The sequence below is a fragment of the Leptosomus discolor genome, chromosome 21 (genome assembly GCF_034619465.1).
Source record: "Leptosomus discolor isolate bLepDis1 chromosome 21, bLepDis1.hap2, whole genome shotgun sequence".
In the NCBI taxonomy this organism is placed as follows: domain Eukaryota; kingdom Metazoa; phylum Chordata; class Aves; order Leptosomiformes; family Leptosomidae; genus Leptosomus; species Leptosomus discolor.
Window position 1 is genome coordinate 7247358 of NC_141411.1, and position 23620 is coordinate 7270977.

The 23620-nt window shown below is 46.6% G+C and overlaps 1 protein-coding gene across 1 annotated transcript in view; it reads right to left on the reverse strand.

The window, feature by feature from the left end:
- LGR6 (leucine rich repeat containing G protein-coupled receptor 6) overlaps window positions 1-23620 on the reverse strand; it is a 148600-nt gene that overhangs the window by 41836 nt on the left and 83144 nt on the right. The window contains exon 5 of the mRNA XM_009948094.2: window positions 5553-5768. Coding sequence (XP_009946396.2) covers window positions 5553-5768 — 216 coding nt within the window. The remainder of the gene's footprint in view (window positions 1-5552; window positions 5769-23620) is intronic.

Consider the following 23620-nt stretch of genomic DNA (forward strand, 5'->3'; position numbering starts at 1 on the left):
TGCAGCATTCCTAGCAGAATTTGTTTCATTTTCATTTCAATCCCTTTTCCATGTATTTTTTCAGTGGATTAGAAGATCCTGGAGAACAGTCTTGTACTGAAGTGAGAGACAGTCCAACACAGGCATTAGGATTGTGAGCTCCAGGTCTGGAAATGCCACCTGCAAGGGGACAGAGCACCTCCACCATTTGTCTTACAGACAAGGGAAAGCAAGTTGAGTTAATGTGCTAAATAATGGTTCAATAAAGGTGTTTGTCCAGATGAATAAGAGAGTGGACTGTAAGGAATGGGAAATTATATTACATCTGCATTGTGCACTGGTGAAACTGGCTCTAGAAAGCTAAATGTATTTCTGGTAACTGGATAGTGATAATTTGGAATGAGTGCAGAGAAGAGCAATAAAAGAGTGATCCAAGGACTGGAAAAAACTAGAATGGAGACTTAGAGAACTCAATCTGTTTAGCTTATTAAAAATAAGATCAAGGGGATGAGTGCAGCGTAATGTATAGGATTCTTTCTGGTTGGAAAATGGGTACTAAAATGGTTCTGTGATTTAGTGGAGAAAAGAATAATAAGAACAAATGTCTGAAGTCAAAGCCAAAGAAAATTCAAATGGGAAATATGAGCTGCTTTTTTATTTTTTGTGTGTGTGTGTTAACACTAAGGATGATTAACCACTGGAACAAACTACAAAGAGAAGTGGTGGATTCTCCATTGCGTTCATTTCTAATGACTTCATTTTTTCTTCTGAAAAAGGAGAAATGCAAACATTTTCCATCAGCTATTTGCATTAAATGATTTGAACTATGTTCAAATCTGACATGATATGAATTCTCCCACTGGACCAGCCATTGCCATGATGAATTTCCAGCTTTATTGTGACAAAATTGTCCTTTCCTCAATTTGGTCATGGATAAGTAGAGAGATATAAATCATAAATGGTGCAAATTCCCATGGATTATTTCCGGCAGTGGAGGACCAGCATGAGACTTGTCTGGTGAAGAATAAATCCCGATCAGGAGTGACGTTGTCAGGGGTGTGTTGGAGTGCTATTTGCTTCTTCCTCAAGTGCTGGAGAGGGAAACTCACATTTGCCAAGGCAGCATGCTCAATCCTCAGGAAGAAAATGCACTTTTACAAATTAAAAGGCCTGTGAATGGGACCCAGATGTTCAAGGCAATATTGTTCTTAGTAATAATGAGTTGCACATGCCTGGCACTCCCTACCAACACTGAGGTTCCCAAGAATTCCTCAGAGCGGCACTTGTTAACTCCCTTGTACAGGTGAAGGTAGAGATACACAGGTTCATCCTGACACTGATCTAACAGACTGGGATTTGTCATGCTGGGGAGCTCTGACTCCCACAGGTGTCAGTTGAAACCACCGCTGCTCAGTTGCCCTGGAAAGCAAGGATGAGACATCTGACGTTTGCTCCCGGGCAGGGCCAGCACTGACAATCAATGGGCCCTTTTGAATATTTTGGCCAGAGTAACACCGGAACAAGGACCAAAATGGGAATGGGAACCCAGGAGTCTCGGAAACTATTTTTTTTCCTCTAGTCACTAAACCATGCTGTTAGAGCACTGCATCATGTCCTTACATGATAAAAACTGCATGAAAGAGAAATTCTACTAAATATCCTTCATTTACTGTCTTCAGATCCCAACACATTCAGCTGGAAGGTCTTGCTGGATGATCTAGGAGGGAAGTGCTTGCAGGTGAGTGGCTTGTCCTTGACAATAAAACATTAGCTGAAATTCAGGTTGCATGAATTCTGTAGAGGCGGGGAAAACCAGTCTTATATGAACATGTGCAGTAACAGGCTTTTAAATAACTACAGGAAGGAGGTCTTGGCATTCAGTAGCTGTCAAAAAAGCAAATCAAATGGTAGAGATGACTAGAAAAGAGAAAATGGGCTACAGAATGTAATTATGCCATGGTATAAATTGGCATTAATTTTTGTCTTTGATACAGTGTGCGGTTCTGGTCTCCATCTCAAAGGTGTGGAGGAACAAACGGGTGTGGCATGTAGACTAAATTCTGATTGCAAAACAACTAACTGGATGGAGATTGGAAAAGCTGTGATGAAGGAAGGGTATCACAGACAGTAACAAATACGGAGATGGCATGGAGGAGGTAGAGACAGAGTACAAGAATTAGAAGACGTTAAGCAAATCTAACCGGTAGAGGCATGAAAACAACGTTTGCAGAGTCCTTATTTTGAAAAGACTTGTGTTCAGGTAGACGAGGGTCAGGGCCAGATAAGAGGAGTGGAGCATTTTTTTTTGCGTTATGGGGCCAAGTTAACTCACTGGCTCCAAGCTCACTGCACGTGGGGCAGCAAATGCTGAGTCCTTTCGACCACAGGATGTTCAGCATTGCAAGAATGTTTGACTCAGTGGGGTTTCCAGAAGCTAAGGCTCCCTGCAGACCCAAACAGAGAAGGATCTGGATTTTGACCATGTTTGCTCTAACTTAAGGGATTCCCTGCCATGTGATGAAAGTAAAACTACACAGAGACTTTCTCTAGCCAGGTCCATCATTACACGGCTGCAGAGCAAACCTCTCTGCTGCCTGGCCCGTTTAGGAGCGGTCACTCCAACTCTGTGGCCCATCCACATCCTAGCTTCTCTGCTGAGAGGGCTCATTGCTCCTTTGGTGACACCAGGAAAGAAAGGAAATGCAGCCCATTGCAGAGATGTGGCAGCATGGATACATCTGCAGTGTTGTGGGAATTTGTGGCTACGGTTCCCAGATTTGTCCATGTGAGATTTTCCTGCAGGACTAGTGGACCCCTCTGGGGACTGAAGCTGAAAGAGGTGCTGTGATTCCTGGTTTGAGAGCTGACTTTCTGCTGAATTCAGCTGACAGAGGAGATGAGGGACACTTAACGAGAACTGCTGTCATGCACTTTATCAGCCTGTCAGCACAGCAGTGTGGGGGTTTCAGATGCTTGCTTCTAAATGAAAAGTCTTTTATGCCCGAGAAAGAACAAGGTTTTTGTAAAAACACTACCTTTGCTTCGTACAAATCATTAGCTGAAAATCATTCAGGACTATTTCTCCTTGTGGGTGCTATGACACATTCTGTCCCGAACAGATCAGACTTGGAGGTAACATCATCAGTGTCCTATTCCCATGAGCCACCCTGATCAAACAAGCCATCTCCCTTCTGCCATCAGCAGCACAGTGCCAGCATCGCAGCACATGAAGCCCTTGTTATCAAAGCCGGGGAAAGGATGGTGCCAATTACCGAGAATCATAGATTTCATGACGAGTGATTTACATGAGGCTCTGCTTACTGAACACCCTGCAGCCCTAGTTAGAAACCTGCAGCAGCAATAGATGGTAATAAGATCAGGGAATTCCTCAACAGAGGTGTAATTTATTAGCAGAGACTGAACCCCTTAACTTATTCCAGATTGGGGCTTGTATATTCTGATGTTGGTGCTTTGTGTCAGTGCAGGATGATCATCCACATCTCTCCCAAAGGCCCAAGGTGTGTGGAGGAGGAAAAGCACATCTTTGCACCTGGGAAGGTCGTGCCCTCAGCCATGGTCAGCCATGGTCAGCCACCTCCATGAGTATTAATCAGCCTGTATATGAGAGACTCCCCTGTGCTCCTTCACATCTGCCCTTGGCTCTCCTCCCCCGGGTGCTCATTTTAATACCTCTCAGCCTAGAGATTTCCTGAGGTCTATGGTAGCAGCCAGCTCTTCTCCATCTATGTGCGATTTCAGACACTTGCAGAGGAATGCACATACCTATCATCCACGTTCTGGTGGGGAAAGTCTCCTCGCAAACATTACTGCCCAGCTTGGCTGGCTTTTGGAAGCGTTCACTTCTCAGCTTGGTGCGTGAGTCTGAAGCAGGGAAACATCCCTGGTAGGGGCAAAGGAAGAACACTGGGTGACTTTCCACTGCCTGCGTGCTGACAAGGGTATGCATGGAAGCATGGGAGAGATTTATGGGGCCAGTTCTGCCAAACACTTGCGATCCCACAAAAATTTAGCATCGTGTCCCACAGTGCCTGGCAGAATCACACGTGTTCCCTTCCAATTGTCTGTGGTGGGACATTATTCTCTCCCTTGTGACCTAATGGTCAATGACTTTTATTTCTTGAGCTTGCCTGTTTAATTAAGGGGTTGCTTCTCACCCAAAGTATGGGATAAGCCAGAATGAAAGCAGCATGCTTTTGAGACTGAAATAAAACCCCAAATGTCAGCTCACCCGCCGTGCTAGCTATTAAAACTGAATGAAGTGGTTGCATTATGATGGTCATGGGATGCCTTGTAGAATGAGCACTATTGTGGGTGAAAACTACTTATTTGACATTTCTCAAGTTGCTTTTAGCGTTTCTCCTAAATAAGCCTTTATGCTTTGTCTAAACAGCTGAAGTTGATGCTTAATAAAGCCCTGGACTGTGCTTTGTCCGAGCACTTTCTATGCTAGATGGCTTCAGTAAACACTTTAAAGTTTGAAAGCGAAATAATTGCTAAACTTTCACTAAGGCACCACATACTTAACACCCTGGTATCAATACATATTACCAAAATAAAAGGTAGCATTTCATGTAGATACAGGAGCTGTAAAGTAGTTGGCAGTCACACCTGAAATTGCTAATCAACACCAAAAAAGTAATGACTAGCTAATTTGCATATGCAAATTTCCTTTTAAAAGCTAGATAATATACAAGCCTCTGTTGATAGAAAGGCTGCACCTCCTGTTAGGACTGCCAAAGACATCAGTTTGCTTTCTGATTATGGGCTGCAGAGCGTTTTACTGCGTCTCACTGCCCATGGAGTAAATGTTTCTCTCCTGGACCAGGTACCTTCTGAGAGCAGCACTGTTTGCTACGTCACTCTGAGAGCTGTCAGTAAAGCGCAAACTGGACAGCAACGTGCACCGTAGGGTTGCGATCGCTGCAAATAGTTGATCTGCACATATAACACAGTCATGCAAATAAGCACACACAGGCTTGGACAAGGTGTTGAGGTCAGACCTTTTGTTCAGAGTCATATTTGGTCAAAAAGTTTTCTTGGCATGTTTTCCAAGAAAAAAAAATAATTGTTTTTTGACCTAACTGCAAGTTACTGCAACTTTCATTTTTTTTCATTTTGATAGAAATTCCTGTAGTTTTAACACAGGGATTGGAGGGGGAAATAAAAATGAGAAGCTTTTTCTTGCTTGAATCTTCAGGGAGAAAAATCTGCTTTTTGGTTCCAGATACTGTTTGGTTTTGTTTTTTTTTTTTTTAAATGCAAAGTATTTTTTGAATTATGTCAGGGAGCTGTTTGGCTCTTCAGCAAAAAAAGAGGAAAATATGAAAAAAATCAAAAAAGCGATTTTAGCACTTCATGTCAAACAGTGGGGATTCCTTGACTCTCATGAACAAAACCTTTGCCTGGTGCCCCTGCAGCAAAATGCTGCTCCTGGGGAGTAACCACCAGGTCTTCCCACAGGAGGAGGACCCTGTTTGCCAGGCACAGTCAGCACCTTGCCCCAGCTGGAGGATGCCATGGCTGCAAAGGAGGAACAAGCAGAGAAGGCTTACAGCACCACGAGGCTGCTGAGGTTCTGGAAGGCGTAATCAGGGATGTGCCAGATCTGGTTGAGAGCCAGGGTCATGGCTTGCAGCGCTGGCAGGTGGTTCAGAGCTTGGACAGGGATCTCCGTCAGGGCGTTATCATCCAGCCACAGGTGACGCAAGGAGAGCAGCCCCTCAAAGCTCTTCTCGGGCACCACAGAGATGAGGTTTGCATCCAGGCGTCTGAGTGGGAAAGAAACAGGGTGGGGATAAGTGAGACACCAATCTAGCGTTGCTTTGTGTGCCTTCAGTGCTATGCAAAGGGAGTTTTGATGCTGAGGTGGGAGGGATTGATGGCCAGGGAGATTGGATTAGACTGTAAATAGTGATTAGCATAAGGAGGTCTCCTTGCAAGGCTCCTGCCTGTGCTTGGAGATGTCTGACCCCACCAAGGCTGATCCCTTCTTGATGGCAATTTAGCGCTGCCAACAGATGAGACGTTCTTAAACAAAGTGGTTGGACTAAGTCCTCTCACACGGACCCAGCAGATGGACACTGGCCAGCTGTGGCTTGCAGTCACCTGCCTTAAAAATGATCATCAAAGCTGCATCCCCTGGGGCTGGGCTTGCCATGGATCTGCCTGAGCTGATCTGTGGAGGCACAGCCCTGTTTGGGGTACCCACAGCCCGCTCAGACCCACTGCTGTGGGATGTGCAGGACAGCCAAATTGTGTGGCCAAAGCCCCGTTCCAGAAGAAAAGGATTTGTCTGGGAATGTGAAATGTGTGGCAGCCCTGCTTGGGGTGCTGTGTTTCATCCCAACAGCCAGAGCTACCTGCAAGAGCACCACAAACAAGTCAGACCGTATGTCATGGTGCAGGAATTAAGCCTCTGCTCTCTGTATCGCACATGTTCAGGCCTTTCTTTCTCCTTGATTTGCCGTTTCTTTATCATCATGGAAACCTTAAGGCGATTGAATTTGAGCTTTAATTTGGTGAGAAACATTAATTTTTAAGACTTGTTTTTGTTCCAAAATAGAATGAGAAGCCAAAAAATATTAAACTTATTATGAAAGAAAAGTTAAAAAACTAGGTTTGGGAATCATCTCTCAAAAATCTCTTATTTCAACAATGGTGAGCAGGATACAATGTGTTATCTGTAGATTTTAAAATCAAATTATAAGAGGAAAACACTTCAAATTTGGATGAAATACCAGGAACCAATTATACCAAGGAGAAAGCAAATTCTGATTTCCATCCACAGCCAACAGAGCTTATTTTATTTTTCCAAGCTATCTAAAGGAAAGATCTCTGAATTCAAATTGCAAAGAGAAAGCATTTTGTCTCTTATCAAAGCATGAGGGAAGGAAGTTAACAGAATTGTCATGTCCCAGCCCTCAAATCGATGGTCCTCCATAAAGGAATGTGATACAGAAGATAGTGGTTTTAACTAGATAAAGTAATGTTTTTGATGCAAGTTGAACACCAGAGCAGACCCCCAGATGCTGTTCCTGCCCAGCACCAGAGCCTTATCCAAAGAGCACATACAACATTTCACAAACCACTTCCCAGCACCCTGCAATCAACTTGTAGTCTGCAGGAGGAGATCAAATGCCCCACCGTGTGCACGGAGCAGGGAGGACACCAGGTGCAAGCTGTGGTCTCTGCAGTGGGGTAGGGGTGGTGTTTCCTGGATGATCCTGGGTACCAGACCTTTTCCTCTGCCGCACAACATCTCCTGCACTGGCTGATCTGATCTGGATGGGCAAAGCCGGAGATTTGTACCTGGTTGAGAAGTGCAGTCAAACCTTCCCGAGATCTCCCTCAGACAACTGTCCTTTAAATGCAGTGTAGAGACAACTGTCCTTTAAATGCAGCGTACAAGTCTTCCTACAACATCACCTCAAACTGAAATTATACCCCAAGGTGGATTAAATAACTGTTACTCCCATTTTGCCACATTAATGTATTTTTCCAAGTTGCAACACACTTGCGTTGCTGCAAAGTGGCATTTTCTGGTGCAGGGCTGTTCAGCTAAGAGTTTTTCTGTTGATTCCTCTGTGGATGACAAAAGCACATTGCACCCAAAGCTCAACTCAGTTGCCACAGGATTTGCGTCTCTGCTCAGAGGGCTGACACAAGACTCGTGAAGAGAGTGGGCATGTTGCAAGTTCTGCCTCAATTTACCTCCTGTCACAAAGACTACAAACAAATCAGAGCATAGCATCAATCATCTTCCCGAGAAGACAAATCCAAAGAATAAATAGCAGAAAAGCAAACCCTGCAGCAGCTCAGGGTAAGATTAAAGACCATTTGAGAATTTTCATCAAAATGTTTCGGGACAAAAAAGAACTTTTTGACCAAAATTAAAACTTTTGTGGGAAATGTTAATCTTTACTTAATTTTTCCATTCCTTCTTCAGCATAAGAATTCTTTTAGTTTTTGGCATCATAATCTGTTTTTCAAAAACGAAAAAGTACTGCTTACTTTTCTCAGAGTAAGTAAGATTTCTCAAAATCCCTATATGTTTACTGAAAACTGTTTCAAAGTGAATGCTCTGTTTCAAGTGTAATTAATTAAAGAACAGACAATGAAAATATCCGCTGAGAATAGTTATCATTTTTCAAACCCAAATTAAGCTTTCAGAAATGGAGATGCTGAAACAGAGCCAAGTGCTGGTAGACCAGGCTGAGTGCGTGTCTTGGGACGGGGATTGTTTGAAGCAAGGGAGTGAGGTGGACCCCATGACTGTCTAGCTTCATGTCCCCCTTTGGTCATGAAATCCTGGGCAAAGCCACAGACATGAGCCACAAAGGACTTTGGCTTCAGTGTGAGGGTGCCCCAGGTGTTGGGGAAACCATTGATGTGGGTGGATTTACTCCATGGCTATTTAGCATATGCTCAGGAAACGCACTTTTATACAACCATAGACACGAGAGAAGTGCCAGCAAGGTGGCATGGGCCCTTGAAGGATTATTTTTTTAGGTACTCGGGCACCTCCCTGTCTTTCTGGATCCCTGTGTTTAGTACAGGGGCAATAATTGGGATTCATCTAAGGAGTTTGTTAACACTCCTTGATGGCCACTAGCTTTGGACATGCTGCAGCTCCAAGCCAGGCTCTGCTCCATGTCTCCACATCCTGCCGTCAATCAGAGTTCAACCCTGCAAGACTCAAATGAATCCCAGGTCTGCTCAACTCCGCAGGGCCCGCCTGGTGGCAATGTAGTGTGTTGAGATGAGTGTGGCCACTGTCCGTGGGACACTACCTGGAGAACAAGTGTGCTCAGCGAGTGCTGGTGAGCTCCAGACACGTAATTATGCCTTAATCTGCTCGGGAGTGTGAAAACCAGACCCCACCCAGATTCCTCAGTGGAGTGAAAGGGAGACTTTCCGTTGGTTGCCATGAGCTGGACAAGGGCCTGAGCAACCTCAGAAGCAGCAGCCTGCTTGGACTACAGCACAGCGAGATGCATCTAGCTGGAGCGAATGAAGTTAAAATTAGGAACAAAGAAGTGTCCAGGTGAAGGCGTTTCTCATGCAGCATGGCGGGTAGGATTCCGTATGTGCCTTTGCAGCATTGACACGGAGCAATGGCTGCGTTCCTGGTACCAAAAGGTACGAAAAGGTACCAGGTTGTTTAACTGCTCCTCAGGGAGCTGCTGGCTCTTTCTGGAATAGAGGTGCATTCTTTCTAATAAAAGCTGTGCATGTGGGGATTGCTAATTGCTATGGCTTTCAGACAGCTCTCTCTTCTGGAAGGAGAAAAGCTGAAGTTCTTGGCACAGAGCTGTTAGTAATTATATCAATTATACTAAACAAAACCAACCCAACAGTTCTCTCCTTTCTTCAGTGTGTGACTCTGGCTCCGTAAGTGTTTTGTGTTATGATTTATACCTAAGATAATTGGGACGATTAGTGGGTAAATGGGACAGTGCAGGCTGGGGCTGGCTCTTCACCTTCCATGGAGATGTTTTAATCTTTATTTCACCAAATCACTCGGTTTTCCTTGCAAGCATTAACCTGTTTGTTGCTTACAGAGGAAGATGCCTCTTTCACGGAGCTGCTGGATGACTTAGAAGTGGGACTTCATCTCATGCCTGCTGTTGAGCAGTGCTGTAGGTCTGGAAAGTGGACAACGCACAGAGGTCTCCAGATGTCTACATGGACAAGTTTTCCAAGTGACTTCACAGGCTGAAGCAAGGCACTGCAGAGCATTGTCCTGTCTGTTGCAGACAAAAGGAGCTGATTTTAAGTGGGTCATTCAAGAACAACATCATATGGAAATCACCAGCTGCTTGAAATTCCCAGCTTCTACTTTTGGATCTGCATCTACTGCCGATAGTTATGGGGCATTTGTATGACTTCAACATGACACCTAGTCAAAAGTCCTAAAAGGGCCAGGAATCACCTTGGATTTTACTCCATTATCTGTTTGAGGGACTACAGGGATGGGGGGAGAGGGAGCTGCCTGGGAAGAACATCAAAAGTCCCTTGGCTTTTGGTCTGAGGCATTGCCTATGTTACCTTTGTTCCTTGAGCAGGTGTTCATGTCTGTGCTGAGCCATGGTGAGAGGAGCAGGTCAGCACCAAATGCAGGTATACCTGAGCCCCACCAGCTGGTGCCTTTTCTGCTGCTGTAGCTGGTGGCAGCTCTGGGGAGCCAAAGGAACCTGTGTGGGGTAGGAAAGGGAAATCTTTCCTTGGGCAGGACAGTGTCAGGTAGGCTTCATGTGCATGCAGGGTTAAGAGCTCAGCACGCCTTTGATAAGCCACTTCATTGCTGTGAGCATTGTCTGTATTTGATAAAGGCTTGAGGAGCAATTGCCTGTCTTCTTGCCAGGAACAGTCCAGAGATGATGCTAGGATCAAAAACATTCCTAGAAGGAACCAAGCAGGTAGGGAATTCATTTTCTAATGAGAAAACATCAAGAGTGGGAGATTCCTCCTTCCCAGTGCACAGATGATAAGCCAATGCAAGCAGTGCAGCCATTCAGGAGGTCCAGGTGGTCGTGGGATATATGCAGTTGCCAGTGCAGTGAGCATAGTCTAAGTTTTGTATTAGTTCTGACAGGTTGCGTTATAATCTGAGATCTTTTGTTTCCTGTGCCGCAGACCCAGCAGTTTCTAGGAACCGTCTTGTTCCAAGAACACTTCCACAGTGTTTCAGAGGTGTGTTTCCTAGACATCTTTAAGCACATGCATCCTGCTGTCTGTAACACGACTGGCAGAAGTGTGCAGCAGTGGATAACCAGAAACAGTCTCTCTGTTCCCTAACAGATGTGGTGCAAATCTGAGGCTATGACTGGCAAAAGCAACTTTGCCCACATCTTTCCAGTTCCTTCTGGCTGTGGAGCATTTACAGGGGGAGCTGCAGCCTGGAAACCATTAAAAATGCACGATGCCATGCTATCAGGAAATATCCTGACTTTTCCTGCTGTTCTTCCTTGCACACAGTAGAGCCGATAGTAGTTGGCTGTCTGGATGCCTTAGACAAATTACGTGCAGTAACTGGTCTGCAGTGCAGACTCTGTGATGTTCCTCCGCTGCCTACAGTTCAGTCACAACAGGACAGTTGGACCTTAAACTCCAATCCATCCTCCCACTATCTTTTTTTGCAAGATATTGGGCTATTATTTCCCTTGAAAAAGTTGGAGAAAACTTGCCACTGAAGATCATATACAGCATTGGGTGGTACTGGGCTGTTATGTCTCCAAACTGGAGAGCTCCTCTGCATCTTGATTATCTGTCAGCAGCAGCATGTAGGACATAAAGAAAGGATGGTCTGGAGAGAGACCTGTGACCCTCGAAGGACTGAGGGCTGACCCAACAGCAGTGGGAGGAAGAGCTGGTTGCCCACCCTTCCTTAAGACTACCGCTTTCTCAGGGAGCGAGGTGCCTGCTGTCTTCCCTGGCCCCAGCGTGCGTGTGTGTTGGCTGAACAGAGCTGATCTCACCAGAAATGTCTAATTGGTGCCTTCAGGCAATCACGTCTCTCTTCCTGTCTGAGTTTATCTTGAAAGGCGATTGAGTTACCTCCTATCCCATAATAGGATCTAAGTTCCTTGTAGTAACATAAGAAGGAGATGATGTCACTGCAGCTAAACTTCTCCAATAACTTACTAATGACTGGGGCCAACACCTCAGCTCCTTTCTCAGGAAAAACTCCCTGACGCACTGAGTCAGTATCTGCTTGTGAGCTCCTGGGGAACTTGCTGTGCAAGGAGCTGAGGGCACAGCGAGGGAGGATGGCTCTGGCACCCTGAAAAACACCTTGCTCGAAGGCACTCTGTCCCCCTCTGCCACACCCTTGCAAGCCGGCTCCATGTGTGCTGCTTTTTCTGGTAGGCATAGCACCCGATGGGACCCAGACACACAGAGACGGGAGGTTCTGGGTCCCTGAGCCTGCCCAAATAACTCAGGTGAGAAGCAAGGGCTTCTTCCATCAACTGGGACAGGAGAAAGGCAGACAGGGACTGCCGTGATAACCTGAAAGGTGGGAAACTGGATAAATTTCTACTCTGCCTGTCATGTCCTTGTGGTCATAACGTACTGCAGATACAGTGGGAGAATGGACCTGTTGGAGCGGGTCCAGAGGAGGCCACAAAAATGATCAGAAGGCTGGAGCACATCTTCTATGCGGAAAGGCCAAGACACTTGGTGTTGTTCAGGCTGGAGAGGAGAAGGCACTGGGGTGACATTATAGCGGCCTTCCAGTACTTAAAGGGGGCTTATAACCAAGATGTGGAAAGACCTCTTAGTAGCTTCTGTAGTGATTGGACAAGGGGTAATGGTTTTAAACTAAAAGAGGGTATATTTAGACCAGATATAAGGAAGAAATTTTTTATGATGGGGGTAGTGAAACACTGGCACAGTTTGCCCAGAGACATGGTACGTGCTCCATCCCTGGAAGCATTCAAAGTCAGGTTGGATGGGGCTCTGAGCATCCTGATCTAGTTGAACACGACCCCTGCTTATTGCAGGGTGGTTGGACTACATGACCTTTAAAGGTCCCTTCCAATCCAAATTATTCTGTGATTCTATGAATGACATATTGAATGAATAGGTAAAACGTCACCTTGTAGGCCTGCCTCAACACCTGGGCCCTCTGACACAGAAGAGCTCAAAGCGCTCAAGCAAGGCTTGCAAGAGTTCCCTGTCTCTATTTGCAGGCTAAAAACTCTTGTGAAAACCATCCCAAGCAGTGAATGAAGGTTCAAGACACAAACGTGTTCCCATTTGGCTGTGGAACAGGACTCGGTGGAAAAGTCTGCAAGGCTCTGTTTGGACTGCAATGAGTCTTCACTCCTGACTTAATGGGACATGTACCTCTGGGAAGCCCTCCATGAGGGTTGCTCAGGAAATGAAATCAGAGCAATACCTAGACTCCACACAAAGTGCCTTTGGTACAGACAAGAGGGCTTTGTTATTGCCAGTTGCAGACACCTCCAAAATCCCTCAGGTCAGAACTGTGCAAGAAGGATTGCCAAAATCTCTGTGCAGCTATAGAAACTGCTGACAGTTGGGCAGCTGCACTCCAACGCTGTGCCAACTCCCCAACCAACCCTCTCCCTGGGCACCTGGCAGTGCCCCCCTTGCCCATGGTGCCAGGAACAGGGAAATGGAGAAGGTACAGAAAGCAGCCAGAGGCTAAGCAGAGTGGCTCAAAGCAGTGAGGGCATTGCATATTTGCTGGGAAACATGGTGTTTGTCAAGCACACAAGCTAGCTGGCAAAGAGAAGGCAGAGCAGCTCTTGGGGACAGAAGGAACAGGACACACTGCTGTCTGGGGAGAGGGGCTCAGAACAAGTCATGGTGCCCTGAGAGATCCCCAGGGCCAAGCATATACTGGGACGTAAGAGCCAGCTCACACCTTGAATGCATGGGGACCAGGGCCAGACTAGGTGCATCACAAGGTCCCTGTCTGGCAGTGGGGACCTGCAGGGGTGTCACAGCTGCATTCAGGTCTGCCTTGCTCCGTCCACTCTCCACTCATGAGCTGATATGGAGATAGGGCTCCAGATGTCCAGTCTGTGGTGTTTGACTCTGGTGATCACTGCTAGACCAGTGATTATTTTGTTTTGATGGACACTTGGGTGGGAGCTTCCTCCTGTTGAGGTGCCAGACTGTACCCTGGTGTGTTTGAGTGTCTCCTTTTGCTGGGTGAGAACCCATAGGATCCCCTATGACCTTCCAATGCAGCCAGCTTTGGTTTAGAAATTAAATAACCCTTGTAGCTCATGGGCTATACTGGGGAGAAGCACTGGCCTTTGCTGAGAGCCTTGAGCCTTGATGGTCATGCATGTGATGCACCTCTTTGCACTGAACACTTGTGACACACATCTGGCCAGACGTTGTCCTGAAGAGGCATGCGCAACAACTCTCCAACTCACCAGGGCCTGAGGCACTCAGGGCTTGGCCCCTCCACAAGTTTCCAGGCTGTTTTAAATGGCATGGCACCCATGAGCCCTCCAGAGCCAACACAGGAGGCTGTGGGACTGTCCCCTGGCCCCTCTCTGGCTGAGGGGATCCTCCATGGCACAGACACAGTAGTTTTTGAGCCACATCGCAGCTACAGGGCACTGGAAAGCTCTTCTGCTCTTCCTGGCAGCTGGAGATGCTTTCAAGGTATAACACTGAGTTGTGAAAACAGGGCATAGTCTGCTCGGCTGGGATTTGGAGGTAGCTGTCCAGTGCCCCTGCTCTGCCGTGGGCTCAGTGTGACCCTGAACAAGTTGCTTGGCTTTTCTTTGCCTCCTCCTCCCTCTGTACAAAGCTTTGCCCTGCACTGCCACAGGCTGTGAAGGGAGCTGCTTCCCTTCAGAGCAGTTAGCACTGCAGATGGCTGTTACGAGACAGATTGCTTGGACAATCTACAGCCTGGGCTAGCAGAAACCTCACAGATTGCGACACAGAGCTCCTACTGTCAAAGATACCATGTCTGATAGGGCCTGTCCTGCACAGGACTGGCTCCTGCTGCTCCTAAAATCTTGTTTATATGCATCACATCTCTTGGCTAAACATTAACTTGGTCTTTATCCTACCAACACCTACCTACCAGCTAGTGATTCTTACCTCATAAGGTGAGACAGTTCTGCACTTTACATCCCTGAGTCTCACTAGATTGACCATGCTCCCATCTACTTTGCTGTGGGAGGAACTTCTTGAAATCCACAGGATTATGAAAGAGGCAGAGAGTTAAAGCTGAGAGCAGACTCATGTGTCTTGCATAGAGGATTAAATGCTGCATAGGTGGGTGCCAGTTTAAATAGGCTGTTAATTTCTTGCTTGCCTTGCTGTCTCCAGTTTACCTGAAGATTTCTGTGGTTCATCAGGAGTGCTTACACATTCAGTGCATGTTACATCTGGGACCCATCTTCCTTTTGCACTGACACATCTACTGTATGTAACATCTGGGACCCATCTTCCCTCCAATGAGGCTGTATCTACTGTGTGTAACATCTGGGACCCATTGTCCATCTTCTCTATTGAGTCGTCACTAGGGGAATGCGGCATGCCCTGGGTACTCATGTGTATAAATGAGGGAGTTAAGGTTCATGTGTCCCCATAATAAAGGTCAATGGAAAACACATTGGAACTTACTATATGACTCATATGCAAGAGTGTGTGTGTGTGGATTGTGGATGTGAGCTGTGATTATTATTTCTTTAGTGCCTACAATGTTCTAGGCACTGGGAGAGCAGTCAAGATAGCATGTGCCTCTTCCTGAAAGCTATTACAGCCTGAGATGGGAACTTACAGTGGATAAGAGAGGGGTATGAAGGTGGAATTAAGTTTCCATGTTTGTCAGAGTCTCTTCTGAGGGACGTTTGCTTATTGAAAGGTGGGTACTGCAGTCCTTGCAGTGTGGGCTGAGAAAGGTAGGAGCAATATAGATAGACAAGAACCACCAGTTTCAGCTTGTGTGAATGGTCTCCTGAATGTTTATCCAAATAGAGCTCCTGGTTGCCACAATGGATTGCTAGCAGTCAATATAGAAAAGTTTGGAGGGGACTTCAGTGCATCTTGGGCATAGCCATGTAGGTATGATGTCTGCCAAGCTGCTAGACAAATACAGCTCGAGCCACCCAACCTCTTCATTTGGGACTATAACTAGTGAATCCTAGAGGTGCTGGGGCACAGCAAGGGTGTCACTCATCCTTACCGCTCAAGTGTTGCCAACCACAAGCTCAAGGAATGGGAAAATCAGAAAGTGAAGTCTCAAGACAGGAATTGACTCAGAGGATCATCATGAACATCATGGCCTAACTCAAGATCATGGGGAGCTGAAGAGCCTAGTCTCTACACGTTCCAGGAAAGAATTTCAAAAGCTGTAAAGAGATGAAACTGCTGCTTTTTACATACTGTGTACACAGGTACAGCATCTGCTGCAGTCAGGAGTAGAGGGTCTATATCTGCTCACATCATTCTTGGGACAAGATAGCAATTTATGCAGACACCTGTTTTTCTGTATTATTTGCCAGTTCTGTCACACAACAAAACAAGTTAAAGTGACTGAAGTCTGCTAAACTTTTAACTGTAGTCTGATAAACAACATGACAATCTCGTCTTCCAGGGAGATAAATCCAGGGATCGTTCACAGCATGGACACTCACAAGCATGATCCATAAGGACATTTCCGTTATGTAAACTTCACAACATCTCATTGGCCAAAGCCAGAGAGTAATGGATGAAGGACAAATGGAGGTGGGGATTTGTTAGGGCACTGCTAAAGAGAACTGTTCCTTGAGGATGATATGTTCAACAGCTTGTGTGTAGTCTCTAAGTCTTCATCTCAAAAAAAGTTGTTGAGGTCATTGTAGTGGGATAACCACATTGCATTTCATGCTTTTGTACTCCTAAGCAAAAAAGGCTTTAATCTGACCAGCTGAGTTCCTCCTATTGACAGGAAAAAAACCGTGTCTGTCATGTACCCAGTACCCATGTCAGAAGTCTTCCTCATTTCTGACAGAACAATGGTTACAAATTCAAACTCCTCCAGGTCTAGTGTGCAGAGAAATTCCTCTCTGGTTAATAGCTAAGCTGTTCCTTGAACCTGTATTTTTGAGCAAGACGATCTCCTCTGATAGGTTTCTTTGAGGGCTACACAAGTGTGTGCTGGGTCCTGTGCATGGGGGAGGAGAGATGCTCAGCTCTGCTTTGGTACCCGTCTTCTGCTGTGTTATCTTGGTGATCTGGCTTTGCCAGATAAAAGTGGGGGGGTGGGGAGAGGGGCATTTTTTTTGCTCTCCAGGAATAGGAAAAACACATCTCACCCAGCCTTTTTCATACAGAACTTGAAACCAATTATAGAGTCTTTCCATAGCCGGAAGAGAAAACCAGAGTCCTCCAGAGAGTGATTCATCCCCCCCGACAAGGGCTCTGAGATAACAGGGATGATTCACCCTATGGAGATGCTGATCATTTTCCTCTGCTGACTAGCTGAGGTGAGTAATATCTAGACTGCTACGGTCAGAGGAGACAAATCCACCTGGTCTGCCTGAGGGAGATATGGGCAGAGCAGAAACTTACCTGAAGGGAAGGAAGGTTGCGTAGCGGGGCCATGGAGGATGACTCAGAAGAATTTGATTTCCTTCCTGGTGGTGTCTTAGTATCTCCCACCGTGAGGGAAGGATTGTTTAATATCTTTGTCAATGATCCGGATGAAGGGATTGAGTGCTCCCTCAGTAAGTTTGCAGGTGACACTAAATTGGGTGGGAGTGTTGATCTGCTTGAGGGTAGGAGGCTCTGCAAAGCGATCGGGACAGGCTGGATCGGTGGGCCAAGGCCAACTGTATGACGTTTAACAAGGCCAAGTGCCAAGTCCTGCACTTGGGTCACATCAACCCCAGCAGTGCTACAGGCTTGGGGATGAGTGGCTGGAAAGCTGCCCGGTGGAACAGGACCTGGGGGGGCTGGTAGGCAGCCGGCTGAACATGAGGCAGCAGTGTGCCCAGGTGGCCAAGAAGGCCAACAGCATCCTGGCCTGTGTCAGCAATGGTGTGGCCAGCAGGAGCAGGGAGGTGATTGTGCCCCTGTACCCAGCACTGGTGAGGCCACCCCTAGAATGCTGTGTGTGGTTTTGGGCCCCTCACTGCAAGAAGGACATTGAGGTGCTGGAGCGTGTCCAGAGAAGGGCAGCGAAGCTGGCGAAGGGTCTGGAGAACAAGTCTGATGGGGAGCAGCTGAGGGAGCTGGGGGTGTTTACTCTGGAGAAGAGGAGGCTGAGGGGAGCCCTTATCGCTCTCTACAACTACCTGAGAGGAGGTTGTGATGAGGTGGGGTTGGTCTCTTCTCCCAAGTAACAAGCAATAGGACAAGACGAAATGGCTTCAAGTTGCACCAGGAAGGTTTAGATTGGACATGAGGAAAAATTTCTTTACTGAAAGAGTGGTCAAACATTGGTACAGGCTGCCCGGGGAAGTGGTGAAGACATCATCCCTGGAGGTGTTAAAATAATACGTTGATGTAGCACTTCTAGACATGGTTTAGTGGGCATGGAGGTATTACGTTGATGGTTGGACTTGATGATCTTAGAATTCTCTTCCAACCTAATGATTCTATGTTTCTGTGTTTCTACCTAGCACTCCAGCCATAGCGGCACAAAGACATCAGCCTCCTGGTCCCAGCCACTCGACTTCCCAACGGCAAACCTGGCGCAGGCTGCTCTGTTGTAGTGCCAAATGCCAGCGTGGCTGGTCCCGCTGCTGTTCCTTGAGGGCTGCAAAGGGGAGGCAGTGAAGCTGCTTGTTGGGTCCTACCAAGAACACAGTGACTAAACCACAGGTTTTGCCCCTATAAAAGAGGGTGATGCATTTTTGGCCAGGTGGATTTGCCAATGGCTTTTGAAAATGTATTATTGCTTATCATTGAAGTAAAAATGCTAGTGCTTTTCAAAGGTACTGGGGAACACTCCATGTATAACATTGGAGACAAGCTGAATGGCAGACAAAGCTGCTGGAATAAAAAATAAGATCCAGCCATATTTGTTTCTCAGTCTGGGAACAAACGGTCTGGAACTCAGACCAGACCAGGGATTCGGATCAGGCCAGAGTAAGCAGAGGAACAGCTCTGAAATCTGAATCTTGAACTGGATTTGTATTTTGATGCAGCTTTTTCTCCTCAAACCTGGTCTGATATTGCCAAGCTATTGCTGCCAGTCCTGGTGACAAGCACAGATCTTCAGCAACAGCTCAGATTGGGTGAAGTGGAGAAAAGCGCTAGCAAGTGGCAGGTTGGATGACAGCCTGTGGTACACAGAACCAGAAGAATCTTGTCTGCTCAAAGCCCATGCCAAAAAGCAGTAACTCCTCTGAATCTGGCTTATCATTCCTGAACCAAATTACGAGATGTAGGCATAGAGGAGGAGAGCCTCAGTCCCTTCCAGGGACATTGGCCCACCTGAATCCAAAGAAAGAAAACACAGCTGTAATATTTCCTCACCGTCTGTGCGCTGGCTCAACTATGTAAGCTACAGGGGCTACCTTGCTGTTTTCAGGTGAATCTCAGATCGTCCACACTACATGTGGGAAGAAGGATCACGGCATGCGGAGCCAGTGAGGAATACTAACAGTAGCCAAACTTCAGCAAGCACTCACCATGCCATGGCTACCTGACTGCATGAAAGTTACCTGCAGTACATCCAGATGCGTGGCATGCCTGACTGCAGTGTTCACTTGGATGTGGTAGACCTCTGCTCTTGGTCCCTCCTAGAGTTTCTTCTTTGTGGAAATACCATTAAACACTTGAAATGCCAGGATGGAGACCAGACTTCTGGAAACAAGAATGGGGACAAAACCCCACTGACTTAGCCGTGCTCATTTCCAGAGCTGGCTGCAGAGAAGAGGTGCCTCAGGGAAAAGAGGGGATTTCAGAGATAGGGCAGGAAGGTTTAGAGCAGCAAGTGTCCTCTAGAGTGGAAGGAACTTGTTTAGCACGCTGCCTGCACTGTGACACTTGTTTTGGGCTCTCTGCAAAGTGATCTATAACAGGTGAAATTCAAGGCCCTGTGCTCTCAGCAGCAGTGATCGCCAAGAAAGTACTTGCAGTTGCTTTGTTTCAGTCTACCTTCAGATGCGCTGTTAAGAACCACCTCACTGCTCTTCTCTGACCTTTTTTTCACTGTGCTTCAGAAAGACCCTGTAGGCAATAAATCATGTCACAGGACTGAGGTGGTCTTGCCACAAGACAACTCCTATGCCAACAGATTGTAAGTCACTGCTATGTTATGTTGACTTCATAGACTTCTGATTTTTCCATAGCTTTTATCCTCTTAACACCCAATGGAAACAACACCTTTCTTAAACCTTACTGCAGCACGTGTGATTTATAGAGAAGAATATTGCTGTTAACAGCAAACTGTCAAATCTCAAATAGATCAAAGAAGTGAAGCGAGGAAAGAATTGACTGAGCTCTTCAGGCCATGCTGATTCCAAAGTAATTTTTTTCTTCCTTCTGTCATAAGAATTTATATGTTTGTGAGAATCTGATCAGGTGGGAAGAGCTTTCCTACTTTGCCTACATCAAAGTCCACATGTTCTCAAATTGCTATAAGTCATTCTTTGCATTTTAATCTCCGGCCATATGTATAAAAATAATTACCTGCCTTGAGGGACAGGGGATGAAGCAGTCTTTATTGCATTTCCATAAGACTCCAAAAGGTTCAGGCTAAAGATATCAGAGAAGTGGCAAACCAATGGGTTGGAGGAACTGGATTATTTTAGTTAGAGCTAAAATTACACTGTATGCAGGGAGTGTACATGTCAGGCTGATTTAGTGCTAAGAGATTATGAGTCAAGTAAAGCTGGAGTGAAATCAGAATATAATGGGAAATGATATTTGTAGAAAACATGAAAATACTTGCATTATTTTAAAGAACAATGTATAGAACACAGTTTGTCCTCCAGGTTGCATCCCATCAGCTTTCGAATGCATCGAAACCTTCTGCAGGACAGATGTAAAGAGGCCAGACACTGCTAACATATAAGCATCTGAAATAGGAAGGTGATGGACCAGTGCTGATGGGACTGGAGTCCTCCTCAGAGAAACTGCGGCTGACCTCAGCTGGGAACAACGGATTTGTGGCAAAGCGGCAAGTGAATCCTGCAAATATTTCAGAAGGATGCAGTGAACAAAGAATGTAAGGGAGAAAGGAGAATGAAAGTGAGAGCAAGGACAGGATCTGAGGGAATGGGACCTGTAGGCTGTTGCCCACCACCTGTGTAGGGTTGCAGTGATGGCTGTGTACTGGGTGTGTTAGCCACCAAGTGGCAGGAAATGGTTTGCTTTAGGAGATTGACACATGCTGACATGGAGGGAAGGTCTCGCTTATCTACAGTTGCTTCCTTGACATGCTGCACACAGGAAGATCTGCCAAGAGACAGAAGACAGATGGAGACACTGTCACAGGATTTTTTCCTGGACACCTTCGCTTTAGCAAACATGTCATCAAGCCCAACAAGATAGCCAATACTCTTAGCCAATCCTCTTGGGATACAGGGCTAACAAACTACCCGCAAGGGCTGCAGCCAGTGTTTGCTAGCATTATGTTGCATCTTGCCAGGGAGACAAGAGAAAACTCTAAGTGCATTATGGGAAGGAGTCAAGAAGAGCCTGACCTTGTGGTGCAGGATCTTGAGGCTCTACTCCTCATGAAGGGAAGTGCTGCAGTAGCTGTTAGGGAGAGGGAATATCACAGAGCAGGGAGTGGGGCATGACTGAGAGAGAGAGAGATTGGTGGTGGAGGAGGTGAATGCACAAATGAGATTTGTTGAAAAGTGGCTGGGAACCATTCACCAAGTCTCCCACAACGGGTTTCTGTGTAAATGCAAGAGTGAAGTGGGGTACGGGCTCAGTGTTCTGGAGGCTGCTGGGACAGAAACAGCTGTGGGGAAATCCCACCGTCAAAGCTGATCCAAGGCCTTGATTGTTGCTGATCACTTGGACTAAGCAGAAACATCTGAAAATTCCTTTATTGGACTGAATGGGCTTTGCAGAACTTTAGCCAAGACAATAGACTTCTAGTTCCCTCTTATCCCAGATTTTACTATTGATGGACTATGATTTACATGCTCTCTCTCCTCTGGAGCAGGGTTACCAGATGTTTATATGTTTCCGGACAAATGCCTGTGCATGCAGGCCAGGGAATGGGCTGGAGCTGTGGTTAACTCTCTGTTTCACATGCCATGCTCTACATACCAAGGACTTAATGAGGACATCAAGTTTGATACACAGGTGGGTATCACAGCTAGAAGTCATCTCAACTGTACTTGAATGTCTCCTTTTGAACCGTATGTCCCTCTCCAGCTGTGAATGGAGAGGACCAGGCACCGCTGTGAGTGATCCATCTCTGAAGGCAGATGCCTGCTTTCCAGGAGATGAGTTTCTCTCCCAGTGCACCTACTTCTCTCTCTTGACTAAAGGGTGCTTGTCAGACACATAGAGATGAGCTCAGCTGGAGCCTTCCATGCTGCTGATGTCCCACTGGGGGTTATATGACTTTATGTGTGTCAGCATCTCCATGCCACCTGTGTCCGTACTCTTGGGGTCTGGGGTCTACATGAGGTGACATGCAGCCACAAGTCTCTGTAGCAGGAGAAAGGAGCTACCATGGGGCAGGGAATAAATAACTGGATACCTTTATCCAGCAGGGAGAAATGTGACTCTGTAAGCTTGGTACCTATGCTGCTGTGTCTTACTGGCTCAGAAAACCCACTAGTGTCCTAGGGATGCCCAAAGTCTCTCAAAATCCCAGTGCTTAGCTGGTAGTACAGTTACTCCCGAGACTGGAGGAGGGAATGCCAAGAAAATGCAGAGCTCTGGGATTCATGGCTACAGGCTAGAAATCAGATTGCCATGCTGAAAGCACAGACCAGTACTGTGGACCTGAACTACAATGGTAACTTTGGGAAAGCTGCACTGGGCCACTTAAGAAATCTTATCCTCCTGGAGCTCCTGGCCTCAAAGCCAGGTGAGAGAAGCTGTGATGACTGTCCCAAGGCCACCACATAGCCACCCATACTGGAAAAGATCTGACAACCTTCTGGCTGGCACTAATCCCCTCTTCCCGCTCCAAACTGCTGTAGGCAACACCCACCCAGACGAGACAGACACATGGTAAGCACCTTCCCAAAGTGCTGATCTGCGAGAAACTCCAGAAAGAGCCAGCCATTTTCATCACTTTCCATAAGTATTTGAAAAAGAAAACCCAAGAGTTTATCTTGATCTCTTAATCCATCAGGTTTCTTTTCTCTTTGCTTTCTCTACCTCTGCAAGCCTGGTAATTATAATTTACAGCACCTGCTCACTTTGAAATACGTTGGACTCCTTCTGCCTGGCAGAGGAACAGACATAGTGCCCATCTGCTTTAGGTAAGTGCTTACAAACCACGAAGTTGTTAATTAGACTGACACACGACTCTTCCAGAATACACATGGTATGTTGTTACTGCACCTATAAACCACTGGTAACCAGATACTCTGCCAGGGGATCACAACTGGATCAGAGCATTACGCAAAGCCTTGGCACCCCTCGCAGGGCTCAGAGCATTGCCATCAGGTGTGCGTGTTCTCTCTAATCCTCCCCACTGGGCTTCCCAACATGCTTCCCAGATAAAGCAAGCCTGCTGGGAAGCAGCTCCCTCACACTTGGTAGGAGGCCTGGTCTCCAGAGCTTTGTATTCTCGTCTTTTGAAATCCAAATTCCTCTTTGTATTCATCTAGTCATCCCTGCCAAGGTCTCCTTCCTGACAGCTCAGGCTCCAGGCAGTGATGCCTCCACATCCTGTAGCTGACAGGGAGCAGACCAGGTCTGATTCTAGCCCCACAGGCATGGCTGCAGCTTCAGAGGACCTGTGATGAGGGGTGTTTGTAAGGACAGGTGTGTCTGATGTGGATGGGGGTATTTGGGTGGATTTGACACTTGCCTCCTCAGGCTGGCTGGCATCCATGGGGCAGAGTGAATCATGAACTCCTCTGGCTGGGAAGTGCTGAACCCCCATAGTGGATGCTTCCCTCTGGAGGAGGAGTGGCCACATGAAGTCCCTGATGAGTGATACAATTTGGAGCAGCCAAGCTTTGGGTCAGTGCATGAAGTAACGGGA